Source organism: Panonychus citri, unplaced genomic scaffold, assembly GCF_014898815.1.
Source record: "Panonychus citri isolate SS breed McGregor unplaced genomic scaffold, ASM1489881v1 Contig00136, whole genome shotgun sequence".
NCBI classification, from domain to species: Eukaryota; Metazoa; Arthropoda; class Arachnida; order Trombidiformes; family Tetranychidae; genus Panonychus; species Panonychus citri.
In genome coordinates this window covers 1,578,702-1,602,729 of record NW_026515541.1, presented here as the reverse complement: position 1 = coordinate 1,602,729, position 24,028 = coordinate 1,578,702, and the positions used below count along the sequence as shown (strand labels likewise).

Below are 24,028 nucleotides of genomic sequence, written 5' to 3'. Positions count from 1 at the left end.
ATCGACGGTGGATTGGTTAATCAGGGTGATGTTGGAGCCGGGATCATAAAGGACAGCAATCGGAGTAGAGTTGACGGAACCAGGAATGAGGAGGTGAGAAGGTTTGACTTCAAGTCTGTCAACTAGTTTAAATTTTGTGGTTGATTGGGAACAGCGGAATTGGAATTAGAATCATCAGCTTGGACGAAATTGACCTTGGGTTGATTTCCTTTTTTAATCGGGCAATCTTCAGACCAATGGTACTGATCTGGTTTACCATTATTGATACAAGTCCAACAAGCATTTCGGGGCGGACGTTTGACGAAGGGTTTGTTGGTGTTTTGACCTCGGGGTTGGTTGTTGAAAGGTCTTTTATCATTACCTCGATGTTTACCGTTTTGATGATTACGATGAGGGTTAAAATGATTAGCACCTTGTTGACTTGATTGGCCACGGTTATTTCTGGCAAGTTGACTTTCAGCGGTTTTAGCAATGGTGAAGAATTGATCGTAAGTTTTCACTCGATGTCCAAGGAAACAATCATGTAATTTTCCAGTTAAATTATCAATCATGATGGTAACAGCGTGATCTTCGGAAACACCAGCCTTATTAGCTAATCGTCTTTTCGATTCAAAATAATCGACGACATCTTTACACTGTTCGAATTTTAGATGGAGAAATTCGAGAATTGGTTCAACAGTTTTTATACCGAAACGATTGATCAGTTTCATTTTCATATCCAGCCAAGTTGAGTTATCTCTCTCACAGAGATAAAAGTCCAATGGGTCTTCATCGAGATATTCACCGAGAAGATCTAGCATTTCTTCCTCTGACCAATTGTATCGTTTAGCAGCAGACTCAAAGAGTTTGATCCAGTTTTCTATTGAAACATTTTGTTTCAATCCAGTGAAGATTTTTAATCGAGGTCGGTAGATACGTTGAGTGTAATAAGATTGTTCTTGAGGAGACGAGATTGATTCTTCTTGAAAAGATGAGATTGAATCACCTTGTTGTTCTAGTTGATTATCAGCCATTTTCTTTTTTATTTAATTTAAATCACAGCAATAGATTGACCAGAAAGATTATCACAGACAGATAACTATCCTGTCGACTTATAAAGTAATATGGGGTTTCAGCGGTGGTACAGCTTTGCAGTCGGAATTTCAGCTATTAATTACTTTTGGTTAGGAGCTTAAGCTCACTATCCTTATAATTAATAATAATGTTCAGCGGGGAAAACAGTTCAGCCAGAATTTTCAGCAACAGCTATTAATTGCTCTTGGTCAGGAGCGTACGCTCACTGTCCTCACAATTAATAATAACACAGCACAAAAATATGAATTCCAATTAATTCACTTCCATGGGAATAGCCAATTCGATTCCTAAAAGAAACTAATTAATTAAATCAAAACTGATTTAAATTCAATTAAATCTTTATTTTAAAATTATCATTTGAATCATCACCATCATCAGCTAATGATTAACTGATTTTAGTTGATCAAATTTAATCAACAACATCAACAATTAAATCAAATTAATTGTTGATCAAAATTAACAAAAACAACAACAACAATTGATCAAAAATAAAATTAACAACAACAACAATAATCACAATCAAAATCAAAATTAAAATTAACAATTAGTTAATTAATTGTAGGATGAGATAGAGAGAGAAATTAATTAAAAGAAAGGGAAAAGAAAGTGGAAAAGAAAGAGAAAAGGAAATAATGAAAGAGGAAGAGAAAGAGGATTTCTTATCCTTTGGTTTTTCTTTCTCTAAAATCAAATTTACATTACATATATTAATACAAAAAATATCTTATTAAAATGGTATCACTATTATCAGATTAAAATCAAGTCACGTCAGAAATGATATATCATCCATGGTCTAAATTAATTGTTCAATCTGTTCAAACAATTAAATATCAGGTTGTTATTGTTATTTATCGCGATTAAATGTCAGTTCAATTTGTGCAGATCACTTTAAATAATCGTTGAGAGACTTGTTCCATACACACCAAACAAATTTACCAGACTCTGGGCCAAAAAAGACTGAAAGCTTAATTGAAACAATCGTTGAAGTTTGCAACAAACTCAGATAAATACTGTTTCCAATCAGAAATTGAATCCATTCAACTTTTCACACAAAGATAGTCCCAGGTCACATTTTCCGCAAAATTAACATTAATACGCAATAATTGTATTTTTTTACTCTTTCAAGTAAAGTGATTATTGAATGCAATAGACACTAGAGTCACCGCTTCCGTTTCCTCTCACTTTTTCATCTCAAATCTGTTTCTTTTCTCTTTCAAGTCAAAATTATTGAATTTTGATGATATTTTTTTGTTAGTGCTCGATAAAATCTTTTATTTCAGTTAACTTCTATAAACTATTAATTGAGAAGGCACTTTTTGATTTCAATTTGGGTTGAACCTGTAACCGAGTAGCTTTAAACCACCAGCTCATTTCCCGTTGCTTCCATAACCATTCTGATCTCCATAACCGCCACCAAAATTGGTAACGTCGTTTGGTTTTGTGATAGAGTCAATAACAGGCTTGATAGAACCTCCACCAACATCAGCAACCGCAATTTCGGCAACAGCTTGAGCAAAGGACTGGTCCAAAGATTGAAGCTTAGGTAAATTTCCCGCGGAATGGTCCAAAGAATCTGTCACTAAATTAATGGGGGTCATACTATCATCATCTCTTTTCTCTCTTCTTAGATCATCAACCGGAATGATAATAGGAAGACTCGACCATGGGGAATCGTAGTGAGCTCTGGTCCTCGTTAAAACAAAAATAAATATAATCACAAAGACAAAGCTTGAATATTTGGACACATTCATAATTAGATTTTAAATCAATCGACACTTTAATGGTTTTTACACACTTGTTACTTTAACTGATAAAAAATAACATTTGTTGACATCTCTTTTACTACCAAATTACTAATAAGAGTAAAATTGATCAACTGGTGTGTAAATTTAACTAATTATATTTAATTGAAAGAATAATGTTGATTTTATTTTGTTAATAACAAAGGTGAGTTTATTTAGAATCTCTTGTTATATTTAATAGCTGATCTTTCGACTAACTAGTTTTTTCTATTCTCATAAATTATCTATCATAATTACGTGTTTCATTCAATAGGCACGAGACTCACTACTTCTGTTTCCGGTTTCTTTTTCTTACTTTTTCATGTCAAAATTATTAATTTTGATCGTTTTTTGTCAATATACAATAGAATCATTCAGTCTGACTTGACTACTAAGGTACTTTTTGAGTTGAATTTGGATTGAATGTCTATTGATCTCAATTGTTACAACTCCAAAAAATAGAATGATTTTTGAAATATTAGCCGGTGGATCAAAAAGATCGAGAATCTAGCATTTATGATAAAATTTGATTATTAATATAATTAAACTAATCATCATACAGGGCAAATTTTTATATATATTGTTAAAGGTCAGCATCTAAGCTTTTGAATGATATGATATTGCTTAATTAAAAATCCATATTCTTTTGGCGATCAAGGTAAATTTGAGCCCAAAAAAATTTTGCCCATTACTTTGTTGTTTACCTAATATGAATACTCATAACATTGTTAATATTTTCAATGAATTTTTGATAAAAACAATCAAAGTTTTGTAAAAACCTGCAATAGCAGGCTCAGAATTTGCAATTTCGGCCACAGATGAAGCGAAGGCCATTTTGAATGCTTGAACCAAAAGCTTAGGAGACTTTCCACTAAAAAGGTTCAAAGAACTTTTCAATTCATTAATGATCGTCATGAGGTCATCCTCCGCATCATTACCTAGACCAACCATAGCAGAAAACCCATTATAATCAGTAGTAGATGGAATCTCCCATGAAGAGCCGTTCTGAGCTCTCGTCATCGTTAAAACAGAAATACATACAATCACAAATACAAAACTTAAATATTTAGTCAAATTCATAATTAGATTTTTAAATCAATCGACACTTTAATTGTTTTTGATAAACTTGTTAGATTTTTACTTTAACTAATGGAAAATAAAATAAGTTGAAAACTTCCGACAAACTAAGAGTAAAATTAATCAACTGCTGTGTAAATTTAACTAATTATCTTCCATTAAACGGATAATGTTGATTTTATTTTTATAAAACTAATTAGATTATAATTCTGGTGATTCTAGCAAAACTCAGCCAACTCGTACCTTTTTGCTGTATAAACACAATCAACATAAAAACCCAAAATTGTTGTTTATCGCGATCAAAGTTAAAGGTAAGTTTATTTCATTTCCATTTATTTACCACAAATTCGTGCCTTCATTTTCTTAATTGGAAGCAGCCTGATTGTCTTAATTAAATCTCATAAAAAATATTCAAATCAATATTTTTTTATCGAAAAGTTTATTAATTTAAACACATTCGACTTTTCTGCTTTCTAAATCGACTGTACAAAAAGCTTCAGTTTTAGGTAGTTGACTGTATTAGAAATGATGGAATTGAAATAACTCATAGTACAATATAATTCATCGTAATCGATGAATTTTACAAATGAACTTCATGATGGTGAATTGAAAATCCTGGGAGTTGAAAAAAAAATATCAAAACTAATAAATATTTGGTGAACTAATCAATATGCAAGGTACAAGGTTAATTGTTTTCTTAATTGTTGAGTTCCAGACACATTATATCCCGAATTATTTTACAATTGTATTCGTGATCAAATCAATTGGAATCATCAATTAATGATACACACTTCATTATGAAGACTTGCTTCTGTTGAAAAACAACCAATTGGTTTATCAATTTGAATTTGAGTAATAAATTAATTTTGATGGATGTGACAATTAACAGTTTCAGTAGTGATTTAAACCAAATCAAATGTCAATCACTGGGAGTCAATTAAATCCCAACGCAAGTAAACTGCGAGTGAATTGAAAAGTTTTACCTTGATAGTTATTAAAATAATATCATTAATATTAGATTAAAATCCAAGTCACGTCATAAATTGTATGAAATATTATATGGTCCAAATTAATTGTTCAATCTGTTTAAATATTTGTTATCAGATTGTCATAATCAATTGACCGTAACTCCTGTAAGTATTTATGTGTAAAATCAAAGACAATTAAATAATGTAACAATTAATTGTTAGCCAGGTAAAAAATATCAAAACTCCCAGTAAGCAAATGATAACATAATTAAAGGTTAATCAAGGAAACCGGAAAATCTCAATTATCTAGCAAACAGTTAGTTAAAACTATTCTTAGTTAATTTGCTTATTAAAACATCTAATTAAAGGTTTAGTTTACATTATGATAATTATCAGCATGTTAAGCTCAGGGAAATGCACATTAGATTGAAAATAAATCGTTGCTCTTATTTGCTATGACAATCAGTAAATTGTTGACCAAACTCTGAAAAGATTAACACAGAAATACATTTATGGAGACATTGATAATGTATTATTATGAGACTAGATTTAAACCAAATTTAAATATTTCCTTTTCAATGCTACAATGACCCTGACCGTGATTAAGCTGTCACAAGGTCAATGATGACAATCAATTTTAATAATAACAACAACAATTAGTTTATTGAGAGTGTGTTGGTGATACAACAACAACAAAACTGAATTACCATTGTTACCTTTAAGTTTAATCACATTGTAATAGTAACTTTAATCACCATAGAAACATTTCAATCTGCTTATTGTTTATGAATATGTTTTTTTCAGGCTCGATCGTTATAACTCCCTCATCATCATCATCAAAGGAGTTGGAAACATAAATAAATGGAGAAAGAGAGAGAGAGAGAGAGAGAGAGAGAGAGAGAGAGAGAAGTAGGGAGGGAGTCATGTTTATATGAATATCACAACAATTAAGTTGATTGTTGACGAAACGATTGAGACGAGAAAATTTTTGTGTATCTGCTCAAACAACTCCAGAAATATGACCACTGATATCAAGGTCTCGGTCATTATCAGTGAATTTTTGTCATCATGATGATGATTATTATGACAATTACCTGAGCTATTATTATTATTTCTCATGGTTTCTATTGTTGTTACAAATATTGTCATGAGGATGATTTTGATTATAACTTCAACACTGAATTTGTTTGAAAATAGAGTGTTAAAGTTTACCAATTTACTTTTATGAGTGTTGATTATCAACAATTGAATAAGTTGATTATAACCGTCTAGATATAACTATTTTTCTAATGAAAAGGGATGTAAAATAATAATGAAATTGAAACTTTCTCTTTGAAAAGAAATAGTTTTCATTTTACTTCAAATTATTGGGAAAAGGAAAAGTTTTCAACAGTTACCGAAACTTATACCGATGTACGTTAACCGATGTACCAAAGTGTTTTTATCAACAATTTACTTGGACAGATAATTTGTTTTGATTATCATTGTAAATCTTTATTCGTACTATTTGTTATTAGAAATAATTTCAATATCTTATCATGAGTTGGATCTTCTTGACAATCTTACTGGTTCTTTTGATAATAAATCCTAATCTAATCTATGGCTGGATTTGTATTCTAGATGAAAGTGAATCTGATTCGTCTTCATCTTCAATATTATCCTTATCATCTTCATCCTCATCTTCATCGCCTAAAGTGCTCAATGTTTTTGATATCAACACTTCATCCGAAGATGCAACTAACTCAACATGTTGTCGGATTAGATTAACCAATTCATCCAGTGATTATCAAAATAGTTTATGTTTCACCGAGTCAATGGATAACTCTCATAGATTTAAAACACTATTTAAAGGTAAACCAAGTTGAGTGAAAGTTTAATTGGATAACTAATTGTTACTTTCATTGAAAATCTAGTGTCTGGAAAATTTTATCCATCCTTCAAGGAATCACCTTTAGCTCCGGTTAATGCTGTTTGTATGAAAGGTGAATTAATTAGTTGCCAAGAAATGACCATTAATCAAATTGATGACGACGATATTGTAGATGATCAACTAAATGAACATGATAGGTCACTTCTAAAATCGACGAAACATCGAAGAAAAACCATTTTCGATAGTGAAGATTTCACAGAAAATGATTCAATCGGTACTCTGAACGACGATAATCTTGCCGATAACAATATTAATTCAGATCAATTAGAAGATGAAAATTACCAGGAGATTATAATTGTTACCCCATGTAAGTTAGTCAATTTTTACATGATTAGAATCAAATCAAGTGCAAACACAATTGGCTATCTTTTAATTGATCCTAATAACCACATTTAAAATTTTCTAACTGTCACTAAATCATCTAATTGGTAATTCCTAAGTTCGATTGTCCTTTTTTACCCAATTGTTGTTATGGACTTATACTAATCTAGTTTCTAATTAATCTTTTATCGTTGATTACTGCTTATTGATTGCTAAATTTCGTGCTCTGTTGAAAGGACTCCTACATAACTATTTGATTGAAATAGCATCCTTCTGATTGATTGGCTGTTAATCATGATAATAATCATTACAATAAATTGATTAAATATCAATTGAATCAACATTGTAACCTTGGTAAACTTTATGTTTATTTATATTGCTGCTGATTGTGATTATTAATTACGAAAAAAACTTTCAATCTAATCCATCATTAAAATTGATTCAATTCAATGAAGAGGTCAAGCAATAAGATTAAGTCTGCTAATCAATTATTACAATTGTTTATTGCCTCAAATTGTCACTATCATTGAGGGTTTAATCTAGTTTAAATTTATGCATTAACTTTGATTAGATTAATATGCGATTGTGAAATTAAATCATTAAGCTAATTTTAGACTGACCATGACCCAAAATATTGAATGACCGCCAAGTGATTGGATGGTGAATTTATAAAATGTCGATTACTTGATTTGAACTGAAAATTTTATCAATTATATTCAAATTACGTCAACAATTAACCTCAACCTTGACACAATTAACTTTATAGCCTAATCATTGAAAGTCCTATGAATGAACAACAGCAATCCTATTAATAGATTTACAACAATTAACCTTCATCATTGGGTTACTATTAATATTTACCAAAATCGATCACCAAGAAAATCAAATATTTAGTAATTAACTTTTACCAAAACCCATAACATCTTGAATGAGATCAACAATTAGCTAATTATTCTCAATTCAAATTGTTTCCACAGCTTCGCCTAATTTATCATCGGGTAAAAATATTTTAATTCAAGTTGAATATGTGATAGGTGAGGAGGTTAAACTTGCCTGTTTATTGGAAACCAAACAATCAAATCAAATTATCTGGATTAAGGATAATGATTACCTGTTATCACCGCAATCAAATCAGTTGATCAATGAAATTGACTATCAAATTATCCACCAATCAATTAATAAATTCATAACTTTGGACATCTTAAAGATAACAATTAATAGTGGAAATGCAAGTGGACTTTACACTTGCTATTCAAACAATTTGACAACAATCAACACTGATCAAATTGATTCAATGTCTTTTCAAGTTATCGGTAAGTCAATTAATCACCAATCAAGTAAACAATTAACCTTGACTTGGCTATTACCTTATTCCAATGTTAACATTTCCATTAGTCAGAAATCAATCAACAAATCAATATGAATAAACTGTCGCATTAATAGAGATGGACGAATGGTTAGATTTAAAGCTAATCGATTAATCGACTTGTAAAGTACGAAAGAGGAAATGAAAAGAAAAAAAAGAAAGAGAGAAAGAATCAAAAAATAAATATCTAATCAATTAATTAATCACAATAAGAGTCTACTTAATAATGATTAGATTTTAAAGGGATAGCCAAAGAGTAGGGTGATTCTCTACTCTTTGGGGATAGCTAAAGTCAATAATATTTAAAGTGAATTCTTAATGTGACATTGAAAATGGTTGATCATCGATATTACAGAATTGGTTGTGAATAAATTGTACATCTAATTGATTGAATTTTCTGAAACAAAATTAGCAACATCATCTCGAGAATACGCTGATTACAAATTTAAAAGGCCGAGTATAACGGGATTTATAGTTGGCATGATTCCGTCGATTATGCTTTTCTTTTATATTATCATGAGCCTTGGGTACCGATCGAGATACGCGATGGACCAGGAAGAGGAAGAAGAAGGATTTGGAATATAAAGTCAATTTATTAATAGTTTTAATTAAACAGCCGAACAAAAATCAATTGTTGTTAACAAACCGATCAAGTTTTTAATAATAAAATTATTTTTTTACAAACAAAAAATGCATGAGATGCAAAAGGCTGTTGTTTTTCAGGATTCTCAATCAATTTAACCCAGGTTATGAGACCATTTCATATCTAACGGTGTATTTCAGTCCATTTCTATCGTTTTAATTTCAAAGTTCCTAAAAACAACGATCAAAGTTTAGTTAATCATTTTCTGTACAATTAATATATTCAAACAGCTAAAACTCATTTGAAAGTAAATCCATTCAACATTAACTGAGTGAAGTTAAATTTAAACACCGTTTGATAAATTTTTATTTTATTAATAGCAAAAGAAACTTGCAGAAAATTTTTTACGAATACTAAAAGTGAAAGCTTAATAAGTTATCGAATTATTTATCTCAGTTGATTGAATGAATCTCATCATGAACTTTTCCGAATTCGAATTTTTATCTTTGGGGGTTATATTTGTTGCTACATTGTGTTTTACAGATTACAAGGATTATTAGGTAATTATTATAATTTCATACTGAATTTGTTGTTAATCGCGATACAAGGCAAAAGATGTTCACTTTCATTTTAAGTCTTCAAATATTATTTAATGCAAACCTTTCAGACGAAAATGAGTAAATAAAATTGTGATGAACGGCATGTTGAAGGCATCGACATCTTACGTTATAACGTAGGTACATAGAAATGATGCTGTGGTTCATCTAGCACTCTAATCATGATTAGATCGTTAAAAATGTTTGCAAAATGCAAATAAGCATAAGGAGAATCAAGTAATCATTTGGCTGTCAATACTCAGGTAATACTTTTTTAAGTTCTACATTTAGTTTATAAACTTGGTAGCCATCATCGTTCACCATCGGTGCATCATCGCCATTGTTATCTTCATCGTCACCATCATCGTCATAGTTATAGTATTTCGTATCTTTATCATTAATTTGAAAACCAGAACCAGAAGAAAAATTCAAGGTATCATCCGTATAACGGGCTTTGTCACCAATAAAATTATCAGCAAAAAGATTAGAATCAGAACTAGTGTCAAAGCAGTTTAAATCAAGACAAATAGGACTTACCAGCACCAGCACCTCCCCCACCACCATATCCACCACCATATTGATTAGAGCCAACAGTAATATCAGATGTGGGCAACAACTGAAAACTGATATTACCACCTATCATTGATAAAATAGTTGAACATACAACTACAAAGGTGAAATTTGGGATTATATTCAAGTCCATAATTATGATATCAAATATATCTTAAAAAACTGAAACACAATAGTTTTTGATGCACTTGTTAGAGTTTCCTTTTACAAACGGGAAATAATTCTTATTTAAAATTAATTTTATCTACAAAATAAGAGTAAAAACGATTGATTCATGTGTAAATTTAACTAACTGGAACAATATATGTTGCATTTTGTAAAAACACTCTGTTTTCCATGTCTATTCAGAAGGTTTTATCTAAACATTAATTACGTGTATCATAATAGTTTAATTATACAGTTCAAGCACAACAATCATTCGCGTTGTAAGTGTGAAAAGTAAATTAATTCGAACAGATCATATATCGTAACTCAGACATGTGAAAACATTAAGATGTTGCGGGCTGAAAATGGAATTGAGTACTCGCCATAGCCCTTTTTACTGTCTTTCCGAAATTAGAAATTGGTCCCTCGATTAATGCTGAGTTTCCCTCTTCCCTAACAAAGACTCTTACAATCTCTAATTCTAATACAACATCTTTGGTTGATTTAAGTCGAGTTTAAAGTTTTTGAAAAAATTCATGATGGTTCGATATTTATGACGATTCGAAAGGTCTCATCCTTTGTTAGTTATTATTAGTTTAAATAGTTTTTTACGGTTAGTTATTAATTCTTATTGAAAATTCGTTTATTTGCCAAAACAAGAGTTAAATTTATTGACTGATATGTAAATTAATTCATTTAGTTAAATTGGAACAGTTAACTATGTTGGTTAGACACAGTTTTAGTGTTTCCATCTGGTGATACGTTTATAAGGTTGAACTCCATGAATTTTCTGAAAGATGGAGATGAATTCAGGGAGAGAGAAAGAGAAAGGAAAGTTATCCTTCCAATGAGCATTCTACATCTCTTCTTCCTTACTCAGCTATTTGTTTGAAATTTTCTCGTATCCAAACGCAATCTCTGAAACTAACATGATGATAACTTGAAGCTTATTATGGCGCAGAATTGTCAGTCAACAGAATTTCACTTTAATCAAGATTATTATCTCCTTGTTAGAAACAAATATAAAATTATTATTACGGCAACATTATGATTTCTATTGTGTCCATATCTTTGTAAACAATTTGTACTATCGTGCCAAATACAAAGGGCTAAATTCATCTCACCCCTTGGATCACCACCCTCATCATCACCAGAATCACTATCAACACATCTGAAACGTTTTTATCTACCTGTAAGTGTTTTCTAATATAAATAATAATAGTTGTATATTTCATGATAATGATTACCTGTTATCACCGCAATCAAATCAGTTAATCAATGAAATTGACTATCAAATTATCCACCAATCAATTAATACATTCATAACTTTGGACATCTTAAAGATAACAATCAATAGTGGAAATGCAAGTGGACTTTACACTTGCTATTCAAACAATTTAACAACAATCAACACTGATCAAATTGATTCAATGTCTTTTCAAGTTATCGGTAAGTCAATTAATCACCAATCAAGTAAACAATTAACCTTGACTTGGATATTACCTTATTTCAATGTTAACATTTCCATTAGTCAGAAATCAATCAACAAATCAATATGAATAAATTGTCGCATTAATAGAGATGGACGAATGGTTAGATTTAAAGCTAATCGATTAATCGACTTGTAAAGTACGAAAGAGGAAATGAAAAGAAAAAAAAGAAAGAGAGAAAGAATCAAAAAATAAATATCTAATCAATTAATTAATCACAATAAGAGTCTACTTAATAATGATTAGATTTCAAAGAGATAGCTAAAGTCAATAATATTTAAAGTGAATTCTTAATGTGACATTGAAAATGGTTGATCATCCATATTACAGAATTGGTTGTGAATAAACTGTACATCTAATTGATTGAATTTTCTGAAACAAAACTAGCAACATCATCTCGAGAATACGCTGATTACAAATTTAAAAGACCAAGTATAACGGGATTTATAGTTGGCATGATTCCGTCGATTATGCTTTTCTTTTATATTATCATGAGCCTTGGGTACCGATCGAGATACGCGATGGACCAGGAAGAGGAAGAAGAAGGATTTGGAATATAAAGTCAATTTATTAATAGTTTTGATTAAACAGCCGAACAAAAATCAATTGTTGTTAACAAACCGATCAAGTTTTTAATAATAAAAGTATTTTTTTACAAACAAAAAATGCATGAGATGCAAAAGGCTGTTGTTTTTCAGGATTCTCAATCAATTTAACCCAAGTTATGAGACCATTTCATGTCTAACGGCGCATTTCTGTCGTTTTAATTTCAAAGTTCCTAAAAACAACGATCAAAGCTTAATTAATCATTTTCTGTACAATTGGTATATTTAAACAGCTAAAACTCATTTAAAAGTAAATCCAATCAACATTAACTGAGTGAAGTTAAATTTAAACACCGTTTGATAAATTTTTATTTTAGCAAAAGAAACTTGCAGAAAATTTTTTGCTTTACTAAAAGTAAACTTTTTTACTAAAAGTGAAAGCTTAATAAGTTATCGAATTATTTATCTCAGTTGATTGAATGGATCTCATCATGAACTTTTCCGAATTCGAATTTTTATCTTTGGGTGTTATATTTGTTGCTACAGTGTGTTTTACAGATTACAAGTAATTAGGGTGGTTTCGATGATCAAAGGGGTTTTCGAAATTAACATTTGTCAAATTTCATTCCAGTTAAATTTAACTGAGATGAGCACTCAGGTGATTTCAGTAAAACTCACTTATCTTATACGAATTCTGATATTCATGTAAATGTACTATATTAAAACATAATAATCATTTCATACTGAACTTGTTGTTAATCGCGATACAAGGCAAAAGATGTTCACTTTCATTTTAAGTCTTCAAATATTATTTAATGCAAACCTTTCAGACGAAAATGAGTAAATAAAATTGTGATGAACGGCATGTTGAAGGTATCGACATCTTACGTTATAACGTAGGTACATAGAAATGATGCTGTGGTTCATCTAGCACTCTAATCATGATTATATCGTTAAAAATGTTTGCCAAATGCAAATAAGGATAAATAAGCATAAGGAGAATCAAGTAATCATTTGGCTGTCAATACTCAGGTAATACTTTTTTAAGTTCTACATTTAGTTTATAAACTTGGTAGCCAACATCGTTCACCATCGGTGCATCATCGCCATTGTTATCTTCATCGTCACCATCATCGTCATAGTTATAGTATTTCGTATCTTTATCATTAATTTGAAAACCAGAACCAGAAGAAAAATTCAAGGTATCATCCGTATAACGGGCTTTGTCACCAACAAAATTATCAGCAAAAAGATTAGAATCAGAACTAGCGTCAAAGCAGTTTAAATCAAGACAAATAGGACTTACCAGCACCAGCACCAGCCCCACCACCATATCCACCACCATATTGATTAGAGCCAACAGTAATATCAGATGTGGGCAACAACTGAAAACTGATATTACCACCTATCATTGATAAAATAGTCGAACATACAACTACAAAGGTGAAATTTGGGATTATATTCAAGTCCATAATTATGATATCAAATATATCTTAAAAAACTGAAACACAATAGTTTTTGATGCACTTGTTAGAGTTTCCTTTTACTAACGGGAAATAATTCTTATTTAAAATTAATTTTATCTACAAAATAAGAGTAAAAACGATTGATTCATGTGTAAATTTAACTAACTGGAACAATATATGTTGCATTTTGTAAAAACACTCTGTTTTCCATGTCTATTCAGAAGGTTTTATCTAAACATTAATTACGTGTATCATAATAGTTTAATTATACAGTTCAAGCACAACAATCATTCGCGTTGTAAGTGTGAAAAGTAAATTAATTCGAACAGATCATATATCGTAACTCAGACATGTGAAAACATTAAGATGTTGCGGGCTGAAAATGGAATTGAGTACTCGCCATAGCACTTTTTACTGTCTTTCCGAAATTAGAAATTGGTCCCTCGATTAATGCTGAGTTTCCCTCTTCCCTAACAAAGACACTTACAATCTCTAATTCTAATACAACATCTTTGGTTGATTTAAGTCGAGTTTAAAGTTTTTGAAAAAATTCATGATGGTTCGATATTTATGACGATTTTTCGAAAGGTCTCATCCTTTTGTTAGTTATTATTAGTTTAAATAGTTTTTTACGGTTAGTTATTTATTCTTATTGAAAATTCGTTTATTTGCCAAAACAAGAGTTAAATTTATTGACTGATATGTAAATTAATTCATTTAGTTAAATTGGAACAGTTAACTATGTTGGTTAGACACAGTTTTAGTGTTTCCATCTGGTGATACGTTTATGAGGTTGAACTCCATGAATTTTCTGAAAGATGGAGATGAATTCAGGGAGAGAGAAAGAGAAAGGAAAGTTATCCTTCCAATGAGCATTCTACATCTCTTCTTCTTCCTTACTCAGCTATTTGTTGGAAATTTTCTCGTATCCAAACGCAATCTCTGAAACTAACATGATGATAACTTGAAGCTTATTATGGCGCAGAATTGTCAGTCAACAGAATTTCACTTTAATCAAGATTATTATCTCCTTGTTAGAAACAAATATAAAATTATTATTACGGCAACATTATGATTTCTATTGTGTCCATATCTTTGTAAACAATTTGTACTATCGTGCCAAATACAAAGGGCTAAATTCATCTCACCCCTTGGATCACCACCCTCATCATCACCAGAATCACTATCAACACATCTGAAACGTTTTTATCTACCTGTAAGTGTTTTCTAATATAAATAATAATAGTTGTATAATAATATTCAGAGAATATAAGGTAAACATGGATTATATCAGTGAATTTGATATAAGACTTGAAAAGGAAATGTATTATGCCGGTGAGACCCTAACAGGTCAAGTTATACTTCAAACGGTTGAAAATTTCAAGCTCAAAGGTTTGTATTCAGTTGATACATTTACTATTATTTTCATTAGGGTTCCATTAGATTTTTTAAAAAAATATCTTTTCCCAGTCTATCAAATGATGAATGTTTCACATCCTTTAGTTTTGTCAGTTTTACTTTGCCTTTTCTATGTAGATCTTATTTTATCATCATTCATTTATCTTCATCTTCTAATGTTTTTCTCCTCCTTTTCATCATCATTTTATTTTGATACATTGAAATTGAAGATACGATTAATGATTGAATGATCAGTTAATTGTCTGAAAAAAGTTACAAAATATTGGATTGCAATTCCCTGTAGAGAAGCAGCAAAATATTAGATCATTTTTTATCCATAATTTAACTTGTTGATCATAACAATTAGGATGAAAATATCAACAATTAAGCTGCTTAATGATGCTCATATCCTCTTAATTTAATGAGTTTTAATGATTAGTCAATTAATCCTTTTCTTTTGTTAATCTTTGGTAATTTATTGTTTTTCTACTAGAAAAAAATGAAGGAACTGTGCCTATCCTCCCTCGAGGACATCATTCATTTCCGTTCAACTTTCAACTTCCGGAAACTTCATTACCATGCAGTTTCGAGGCTAAGCCATGTACCATCCGTTATTATGTTAAGGTAACTCTGGACATACCATATGCATCACCGCCTCAGGGAATGAAATATTTTACCATCATCGGTCCTCACATTGACTGTATGGATGAACAATATTTGGTTAGTATTCCTATTAGTAAATCCTAGATAACAATTTATTCCTTTTCCAGAAAATTCATGATGCTCAAGTGAAGATAGAATATTTTTTTTCCCTTCCTTCTTTCTCATCAACATGAAGCTTGATTCCCTTTAATCTACACACAATCCAACCCCGATCCACTCCTCTTCACCCTCTTCCTCTTATCATCTTCATCTTCATCTCACATTATGATAATCAGAATAATCTTAACTTCCTTCTTCACTGAACTTCTTCAAGATTCTGATTCTTTTCATGATACAAATTCATTTTCTTCCATCACCATTATTATTATACATGATACAAATACTTTTCTCATGGAACAGTTTTTTTTCCTTCTCCATCCTCATCTTCATCCTTCTTTTTGATAACATGTTTCAAATTCAATATATCAAAATGTTATCCAATCAATATCATGATAACAGAGTTAAGGAGACACAATATGTTAACTTATCACCATTTTGATCAACAATTGATTATCACCATCAACAGGATGATCATCTAATATACTTGAATGGTTACAATTTGATTAATGATAATTTTCATCTAATTTTTTTCTGAAACTAATATTTACCATTAAACTAATAATAATTCAATTGAATTATTGATAAGTTTTGAAAGTATCTTGAGTTGGATCAACAAAAATTAGGTAGAACCAAACTAATTACAGTTAACTTGTTGAAACAATTAGTTTTCCATCTTGAATTAGATAGAGGATTTAATGACTATGAGATGATGATGAAAGTTAATTAATAATGAATTTGAAATAATATAATATAAAATTCAACGTTTCGGTAATTAATCAGATAATTGATCTAAATGTTAATCACTTTGAAAATAATGGTAATCATCATGCTGATTGTTTTTACTTTTCTTTTCAAGCTAATTAACTTGAATTCAATTGACTTTTCTTTCCACAACAATCTTAAAGAATCGTTATCATGAAAATCTTAGAGACTCTGAGTTAATCATCATGGAATTTATATTTGCCTCTTTCTTTACTTTCTTTTTTTTATTCTCCTTTTTCCTCCCTGTAAATGATTTAATCTCAACTTCAAACTTTTTTTTTCTCATCATGAAACTTGAATTGAGAGAAAAGTTTTCAGTTTATTAATTTAATAATAATGATGATGATAATGATCACCTTTTAGGCTTAAGAACTCGTGTAACCATGACAGCGATAGAATTCAGTTGAAGAATTAGAGAAAAGGAAAAATTCTGAAACGAAAATTGAGTTTTTCTTTATTTCGAAGTAGGAAAAAAATCTCATTCTTTTCGTAATCATTGCTACTTGTCCAATCCTTGAATCAACCTTTATCCTTCGTGTCATCTAAACCTCATCTCCATCCTCATCTTTCCCATGCATTGGTTTGTCTGAATGATATTTTCCAGTGAGATTGCAAAAGATCAAATTTAAATTGTCTGACATTTTATTGATTTTCTCGAGAAGATGAGAGGATGATGATGATGATCTTGGTGAAGAAAAGGTAACTCAAGAGCCCTTTTCAAACCTTATCGAGTAGAAGAGGATGAAAAAATGATGAGAAAGAAAAAAAAATTATATATCATAGCAAATTCTTTATCATCCTCATCTCAAAGTTCATTTTTATCCATGAAATTTTCATGATAACTTTACCCATGTAACACTTAGCACGAATTCAATTTTTACTCTTAAACAAAGCTCTCTCAGATTTTTATTCAATTTTATAATGATAATAATCTCAAACAATCTAATCAATCATTCATGATTCAGTTTTCCAATTCAATTTGAAAGATAATTCAAACAATAGCAACAACTTATTATTGAATTTTATATGATACCAATGGTGAAATGATCGTAACAACAAATGATTACTGTTATCATGTTGATTGTGATAAAATTTGCACAATGAATACAGGGTAAGAAAACAAGATAAACTCGATAACAATTAATTATCCTCCAAGTGATACAATCAATTGTTTGAGATAGAAAAGTAAACCAAATCGAGGACAATGAGGAAAGTTCAAAAAACTCATGATCAACTGATTCAGAGTAAGATAACATGATGAGGATGAGAAAAAAGATAAGTTCAACTATTTTCTATCTGATTGATCCAACTAATACAATAATGATGATCAGTAATCAGAATCAATTCCTTCCCAGTTATATAACTTTAAATGATCAAAATAAAGTAACATTACGATGATCGTATTAACATTAGAACTCGAGATGAAGAAAAAGTTTCGAGATTCTTTATTTTCATCTTATTTTCTCCTCCTTCTCATCTTTATCCATGATGATGATGATGATGGTCATCTCTTAATCTTCAACTTATTATGTTATTTTCAACTCTCTCACTGATCAACTCCCAGTAATCAGTTCAAGATGATAACAGTTTCCAGAACTAAATCGATAGATCATAATATTTTCACTTGGATTTCTTTAGATTAGAACTTTTCTTTCCTTCCTCATCCTCATCATCTTCATCTTCTCCCCCACTTCTTTACTCATCTTCTTGTCAACTGATGATCAACCAACAAACACTAATTGGATACAATGAACAATCATGTGATCAGTTAACATGATAAACAATCAAGATGAAGATGAAAAAAATCAATTCAGCATCATCATTTGGCCTCAAGATCAATTCAATCATGAAATATTAACAATGTTTCATGATAAACGAGACCATAAATTGTAAAAACAACTCAATTTAAAATCATTATTAGCAATCAATTGAAATATGATATTGTTTTTTACCATCATTTGTACCCTCAAGGTTAACACGTAACAAACAATTTAGCCTGACAATTTAATTTGATTACAAATTTTGTCGCAAGAGTCAAATTATTATCAACAGTTACTAAACAAAACTCACCAAATTGATAAATTGTCATCAATTGATCAACAAGAAGCGACAAAATTGATTATCTCTATTCAGTTGGAACCAAAATTTTCACTTTTTTGTTCCGTTTTCATGGTAACTAGGATTGAGATTTTTTTTCCTCTTTCAAAGGGATGAAGATGATCATGAAGATGAAGATGAAGATAAAAAGGAATAGAACTTATCATCAAACTGTTTCTCTCTCACTCTCTCACTCTTTCTCTCTTCCTTTTCCTCTTCTCCTTCCTTTTTGGTTGTTTCAATTGAATGAACTTTTCTCCTTTATTCACCATATTCAGAGATGGAACTTAAATCGATTGTTAAATTGAACTGAATTATTATCTGATAATATCAGAGAAATATTTGTATTACCGTTTACTTCAATTCAATAGATTAAGGTATTAAAAAGGTAGAAAAGTAGATTAGATTAATTTGAATGACTAACAATGGAAATCAATAAACAGGGAAAGATGATGATGGCAGATGAAAGATGAAGGAAAAAAGTTCCAAAGAAAAAAATCTATTCAGAAATTTACAATATACTTTCCATCATCATCATGGAAAAATTTGATATCATGATTATCTTCATGTTTGTTCAGTTTCTTTTCATAGTCTCGTGGTTTTTTTTTCGTCAATCAGAATTCGTCTCGTAGCTGCAAACATTAATTATTGTGATTAACTAATTAACTTATGACTAACTGCAAGAGAAAATAATGAATGTATGATTAGTTTGGATAATCATCAATTTTGATTGTTTACTTGATACACTTTTATAATTAGTTGGGGATCGATTCTTATTCAACTACTGTTATCGTTGTAGTTAGTTAACTGATTGTTTCCATCAGAATCATCATCATGTAACTTTAACCTCGATTTAGGTTTTTTCCTTTACATGTATCATCTTCATCTTCATCTTCATCTTTATCATTGGTCTGAAGTTTCTTTTTGTCTTTCAAACCATCATCATCATCATCATTCTCATCTTCATCTTCATCTCTATTTATCTTTTTATATTTGTTGATTGATGATGAAAACAAAAAGAAGAAAAGTTTTCTCAAGAAAAATCTTCTATTTCTTTGATTGAGAAGGAGAAAACATCAACAAAAAGATGTGATGATAATGATGATAAGGATGATAATGAGATCTTCATCATCTCAAGTTGATTCTGTAACAGTGACAGAAACAATCATGAAGATAACAACCATTTTACAGAAATAAGTTTCCATTTTGTCTCAAGTGATTTGAGCAGCATCCATTTGATTTCCATTCGATATTTAATTGTAATCCAATGAGAACAGTTTAATTTGATATGAAATGAATTTCTCATGACTGATGAAAATTGTCCCATCGGCATTTCAACTAATTGTTGATTCTTCATCTCATCTCCTTATTGTTGATAGAAACCATTGGTAGGCCATGATAAAAGGCAAATCTGTTGCCTTTGTTGTAAACGAGGAATAGTCAATTTAAAATCATCACTGGAAAGATCAGCTTATTGTTGTGGTGAATCAATCAAATTTAAAGCGACCATCGATAATCAAAGTGAGGAAAATGTTCGTCTTAGATTAAAATTAACTCAAGTGAGTATTTAAATTGATTTTCTTCGTCCAATCCAACATTTTGACTTGAATTTCTTTTTCCCTTCCAATAAAAAGTATACAGAATTTTTTATTGAACGAGGTGTACTTGGCCTCAACAAGGAGGTTAATCATGTTGTCCTGGAATATCGTGGTGATGCTATTCAGCCCATGAGTAGATCCAAATTTGATAGTTCACAAAGTTTAATTGTTCCTGTAATGCCACCGACGCTTAATGGTGTTTGTCGTCTTTTATCAATATTTTACGTTCTCAAGGTAATTAATCCAATTAATCAGATGATCCGAGTTGATTAACATTCTTTTCCATTGGAAATTCAGGTCTGGATTGAGATGGAAAAATCTGGTGACGATTTACATATCGATTTTCCAATAACCATAGCGACTTGCCCATTTCGAATACCTAATTCGCCTCAACAGCCGATAATCAAATACGGTAAATATCCTTTGTAATTACTAATACAATTAACTGCCAATCAATTGATTGTATGTATTTACTTTCATCTCATTAAACTAGATCCATGTTGTGACCATGTTGAAGGTGGATTATATATTGGACCCGAATTCCAATTGGGTCAAGTTTACGATGGTACATTGGGCGAAGGTGAATCTGTTGTCCTTTATCGACCGGTTTATGTTTGCGTTAAAAAACACGAACAATCATAAACGAAAATTATGTTGAATGACGCTTCTCATCATCACCAGGAGGATCAATCAGCTGGAAAGGTTCATCTAAATTAAGTGATTTTTTCAACACCAAAGCATCGTTAGGATTTTCTCTCCTGAAAAAAAAAGAATCAGAAAGTATGAGAATTAACAGTTAACTTAGTCACCTAATTTAATTCTAATTGTGTGAGATACTTACTCTAGAACTGCAGCAATACATAAATTAGGAGGTAAAGTTGTTGGTAAATCTTTGAGAGAATGAACAACAAAATCAATTGATCCATCTAATAATCCCTCTTCCAATTCCTTGGTGAATAAAGCTTTAGAACCGATTTGTGATAATGGTTGATCTAAAATGTGATCGCCGGTAGTTGATCTTTCAATTAGCTCATATTCATAGTCTTTATCGGAGTAAAATTTTCTAGCCTCTTGTATGACAAATCTACTCTGAATCAAAGCAAGTGCACTTTTCCTTGAGCCAACACGCATCTTAATTGGAGGTTCATCTCCACCGAGTCCAATGGTGTTTCCCTTATCACCATCACCACTTTCAGTTGAATCAATTCTCCTGCGTTTAGGGCACCACATATTAAAATAGAATCTAAAGTTAAACAGAATCAGAGCAAAAGAAACAATCAATTTAACAATCAAATGAAAAAGTTTGACGTTGACAAGGAAATGATTTAAATCACCGAGTTGAGGGGTAATAAAGTTTATCAATATTGGGAGAACATGTAATGGTAATTCTGCTTTTGCTTCTTCTCTTTTCTCTTTAGCTTTGGATCATCTGGTAGAGATGAAGAGAAAACTGGTTTCGATACTGATACCAGATATTTCCTTTAGAAAAGAAGTGGAAGGAAGATGATTGACGGAATTGGAATATGGAAAGAGAAAGATACACAAAAAAAGAATAGAAAACAACAAATTGTAATACTTACAATTTAAACGAAAAGAATCAAAATGGTAAACATGGAGGAAGAAAATCACAACAAACCAGCGAGCAATTGATTCACAGAAAGCATGGTAATCACAAGTGAACGAAGGTTGAAACTGATTGATAAAAAAGATACGTCATTCCAATTATGATTTACAAGATGTCCCAAAGAAATTGTAAAAGTATTGATGGTGATAATTGCCAATAATTCACCAATGGAAACAACAATTGAACATATAAAGAAAAGAAAAGGATTAACCTTTGCCTTTCTGATCCTAAGGAAAAATATGTTGTATGGAAAATCAATTCATAGGTAAATTGAATCAACCAGCAGAATTAATCAGGAATATTGACCATCACCAGTAACTTGATCAGGTGAGAAAAGGCAAACTCTGGTAATCAATTGATTAGAAAAGAAAAGAAAAGATAATAAAATAATTAAGAAACAAAAACAACATGGAAACAGAGATAAGAAATTAACGTTGTTGCAGTTACATGGAAACGCTGAATCAGTGGAAAGAAAAAAAAAGAGTTGAAAGAATAACACAGAGAACGATTAACTATAAAGAAGAACAATCAACAAAAGAATATTTCAATTTGTTAATAATCTAATGATGAGAAAATTAAAATCGCAAATAAATTGTAGAAAAAGAAAACGGTTTTATATTAACCGCCTTTACCCGCCAAAAGAAAACCGGGAACTCGAACTGAATTTGATTGATTTTTTTTTTCATTTCTCATCTCAACAATAATGATTTAAGAGCTTTTCCATTAACTGGAAAACCGAATTAAACTTGGTGAATGTTGGTTAAATATCAGCTGATTGAGAAAAAAATTAGTTAATGGAAAAGCCCTTAAGTAAAAATTAAGATGTAATAGTAAAAAAAGTGACAATCATAACAATTTTTACCTTGATTTTGATTACATTCCATCTCAGGTAAGATACTCTAATTGTAATTTCACTTCCGATTGCTTAACATTTTTTGCACTCCCAAAAAAGGACCGCAATACTTACCATAGAGAATAGAGCATAGATTCTATTGAATATTAACAAAAAAAAATCACCAATTATACAGCCAAGAAAAATTTCGTTTCGTTATAAATTGAAACAATAAACTCAACAATTCTAACGATTTTGGTGCAAATTAATTTTTTAGTAGTGAGCATCGATTTGTCTTTTTACTCGAAGCTTTGATTCTTGAATGGAGCCACAAAAAAAGTGACATCCGGAGACTTTCAACCTTTTTAACAGCGATGTTCAAATGTAAAAAACTGTCGAAAAGATGAAATCAAATTGGAAGATATTGTCAACAGCCATGAAGAGCCTGACGATGATTTATTGGTATCTAAATGAGAAGTATAAACTCAATTACCTGGATTGTTGATCGAATTGATTGTTCATTATGGACCAAAGGTAAATCCAGTTGTCACCATAAAAGTGTAGCTCAATTGGGATCGTTTAATTTCACTGATGGTCTTCGATGCAATTTAGTTATTCTTCGAAGCGAAGAGGTTCCAAATTTTGCTGATTATAACTTCGCAAAACAGGTCAAAAACTGAAAATACGCAAATACGGAATTCAAACCAAAAAATTTTAGGCTAGAGGACATTTCTCGATCTTTTTGTCCTTCGTCCTTCACTATCTCATAGGAAATAATATGATGCTGGAAGTATTGACTAGCTGACTAAATAGACTGACTAAAACTAATTGGTTGTCGATCAAATCTTCAATTATATCAACAATTTTCTCGTTTATTTGATTAAAAGGAACTAACAACATTGAGGGTTTCCCTGAATAGAGATGACGATTTTATTTGTATTAATCTTTGATCAAGCAATTTACACAGAAGCAAATTAACTAACTTGCGAGTATCATTTCAGTTCTAATTAAATGTAATTTTCTCTCTTGCTTTGTTCTTTTCAT

At 30.5% G+C, this 24,028-nt stretch overlaps 6 protein-coding genes across 6 annotated transcripts; 3 read left to right on the top strand and 3 right to left on the bottom strand.

Moving 5' to 3' along the window:
• The first annotated feature begins 5,886 nt into the window (after positions 1-5,886).
• On the top strand, positions 5,887-9,197 carry LOC128392199 (uncharacterized). Its single transcript, XM_053352181.1, has 4 exons — positions 5,887-6,751; positions 6,814-7,137; positions 8,129-8,464; positions 8,930-9,197. Exons 1-4 carry the CDS (start codon positions 6,439-6,441, stop codon positions 9,100-9,102), a joined length of 1,146 nt encoding a protein of 381 aa, XP_053208156.1. The 5' UTR covers positions 5,887-6,438; the 3' UTR covers positions 9,103-9,197.
• A 387-nt stretch (positions 9,198-9,584) lies between these two features.
• On the bottom strand, positions 9,585-10,523 carry LOC128392251 (uncharacterized). The gene is made up of 2 exons (XM_053352248.1): positions 10,234-10,523; positions 9,585-10,148 (listed from the first exon to the last, which is right to left on the bottom strand). The coding sequence occupies exons 1-2, from the start codon at positions 10,397-10,399 to the stop codon at positions 9,949-9,951; spliced, it is 366 nt and encodes a 121-aa protein (XP_053208223.1). The 5' UTR covers positions 10,400-10,523; the 3' UTR covers positions 9,585-9,948.
• Positions 10,524-11,362: 839 nt separating this feature from the next.
• Positions 11,363-12,820, top strand: LOC128392476 (uncharacterized). The gene is made up of 3 exons (XM_053352502.1): positions 11,363-11,375; positions 11,608-11,859; positions 12,288-12,820. Exons 1-3 carry the CDS (start codon positions 11,363-11,365, stop codon positions 12,458-12,460), a joined length of 438 nt encoding a protein of 145 aa, XP_053208477.1. The 3' UTR covers positions 12,461-12,820.
• A 402-nt stretch (positions 12,821-13,222) lies between these two features.
• LOC128392245 (uncharacterized) lies at positions 13,223-14,043 on the bottom strand. Its single transcript, XM_053352239.1, has 2 exons — positions 13,752-14,043; positions 13,223-13,666 (listed from the first exon to the last, which is right to left on the bottom strand). Exons 1-2 carry the CDS (start codon positions 13,915-13,917, stop codon positions 13,467-13,469), a joined length of 366 nt encoding a protein of 121 aa, XP_053208214.1. The 5' UTR covers positions 13,918-14,043; the 3' UTR covers positions 13,223-13,466.
• Positions 14,044-14,874: 831 nt separating this feature from the next.
• LOC128392388 (arrestin domain-containing protein 2-like) lies at positions 14,875-21,182 on the top strand. The gene is made up of 6 exons (XM_053352410.1): positions 14,875-15,303; positions 15,803-16,029; positions 20,310-20,489; positions 20,565-20,762; positions 20,826-20,940; positions 21,022-21,182. Exons 1-6 carry the CDS (start codon positions 15,192-15,194, stop codon positions 21,168-21,170), a joined length of 981 nt encoding a protein of 326 aa, XP_053208385.1. The 5' UTR covers positions 14,875-15,191; the 3' UTR covers positions 21,171-21,182.
• LOC128392475 (porphobilinogen deaminase-like) lies at positions 21,178-22,725 on the bottom strand. Its single transcript, XM_053352501.1, has 4 exons — positions 22,109-22,725; positions 21,863-22,007; positions 21,370-21,771; positions 21,178-21,286 (listed from the first exon to the last, which is right to left on the bottom strand). Exons 3-4 carry the CDS (start codon positions 21,756-21,758, stop codon positions 21,178-21,180), a joined length of 498 nt encoding a protein of 165 aa, XP_053208476.1. The 5' UTR covers positions 21,759-21,771; positions 21,863-22,007; positions 22,109-22,725.
• Between the last annotated feature and the right edge of the window lie 1,303 nt (positions 22,726-24,028).

Coding starts and splice junctions, on each gene's coding strand:
- LOC128392476 (XM_053352502.1), top strand. Junction 11,860..12,287: donor AATGTCTTTTCAAGTTATCG/GTAAGTCAATTA, acceptor AAACAAAACTAG/CAACATCATCTCGAGAATAC.
- LOC128392251 (XM_053352248.1), bottom strand. CDS start 10,399: ATGGACTTGAATATAATCCCAAATTTCACCTTTGTAGTTGTATGTTCA. Junction 10,149..10,233: donor TGGGGGAGGTGCTGGTGCTG/GTAAGTCCTATT, acceptor TTGGTGACAAAG/CCCGTTATACGGATGATACC.
- LOC128392245 (XM_053352239.1), bottom strand. CDS start 13,917: ATGGACTTGAATATAATCCCAAATTTCACCTTTGTAGTTGTATGTTCG. Junction 13,667..13,751: donor TGGGGCTGGTGCTGGTGCTG/GTAAGTCCTATT, acceptor TTGGTGACAAAG/CCCGTTATACGGATGATACC.
- LOC128392475 (XM_053352501.1), bottom strand. CDS start 21,758: ATGTGGTGCCCTAAACGCAGGAGAATTGATTCAACTGAAAGTGGTGAT. Junction 21,287..21,369: donor TGTATTGCTGCAGTTCTAGA/GTAAGTATCTCA, acceptor TTTTTTTTTCAG/GAGAGAAAATCCTAACGATG.
- LOC128392199 (XM_053352181.1), top strand. CDS start 6,439: ATGAGTTGGATCTTCTTGACAATCTTACTGGTTCTTTTGATAATAAAT. Junction 6,752..6,813: donor ATTTAAAACACTATTTAAAG/GTAAACCAAGTT, acceptor TTGAAAATCTAG/TGTCTGGAAAATTTTATCCA. Junction 7,138..8,128: donor GATTATAATTGTTACCCCAT/GTAAGTTAGTCA, acceptor TTGTTTCCACAG/CTTCGCCTAATTTATCATCG.
- LOC128392388 (XM_053352410.1), top strand. CDS start 15,192: ATGGATTATATCAGTGAATTTGATATAAGACTTGAAAAGGAAATGTAT. Junction 15,304..15,802: donor TGAAAATTTCAAGCTCAAAG/GTTTGTATTCAG, acceptor TTTTTCTACTAG/AAAAAAATGAAGGAACTGTG. Junction 20,763..20,825: donor CAATATTTTACGTTCTCAAG/GTAATTAATCCA, acceptor TTGGAAATTCAG/GTCTGGATTGAGATGGAAAA.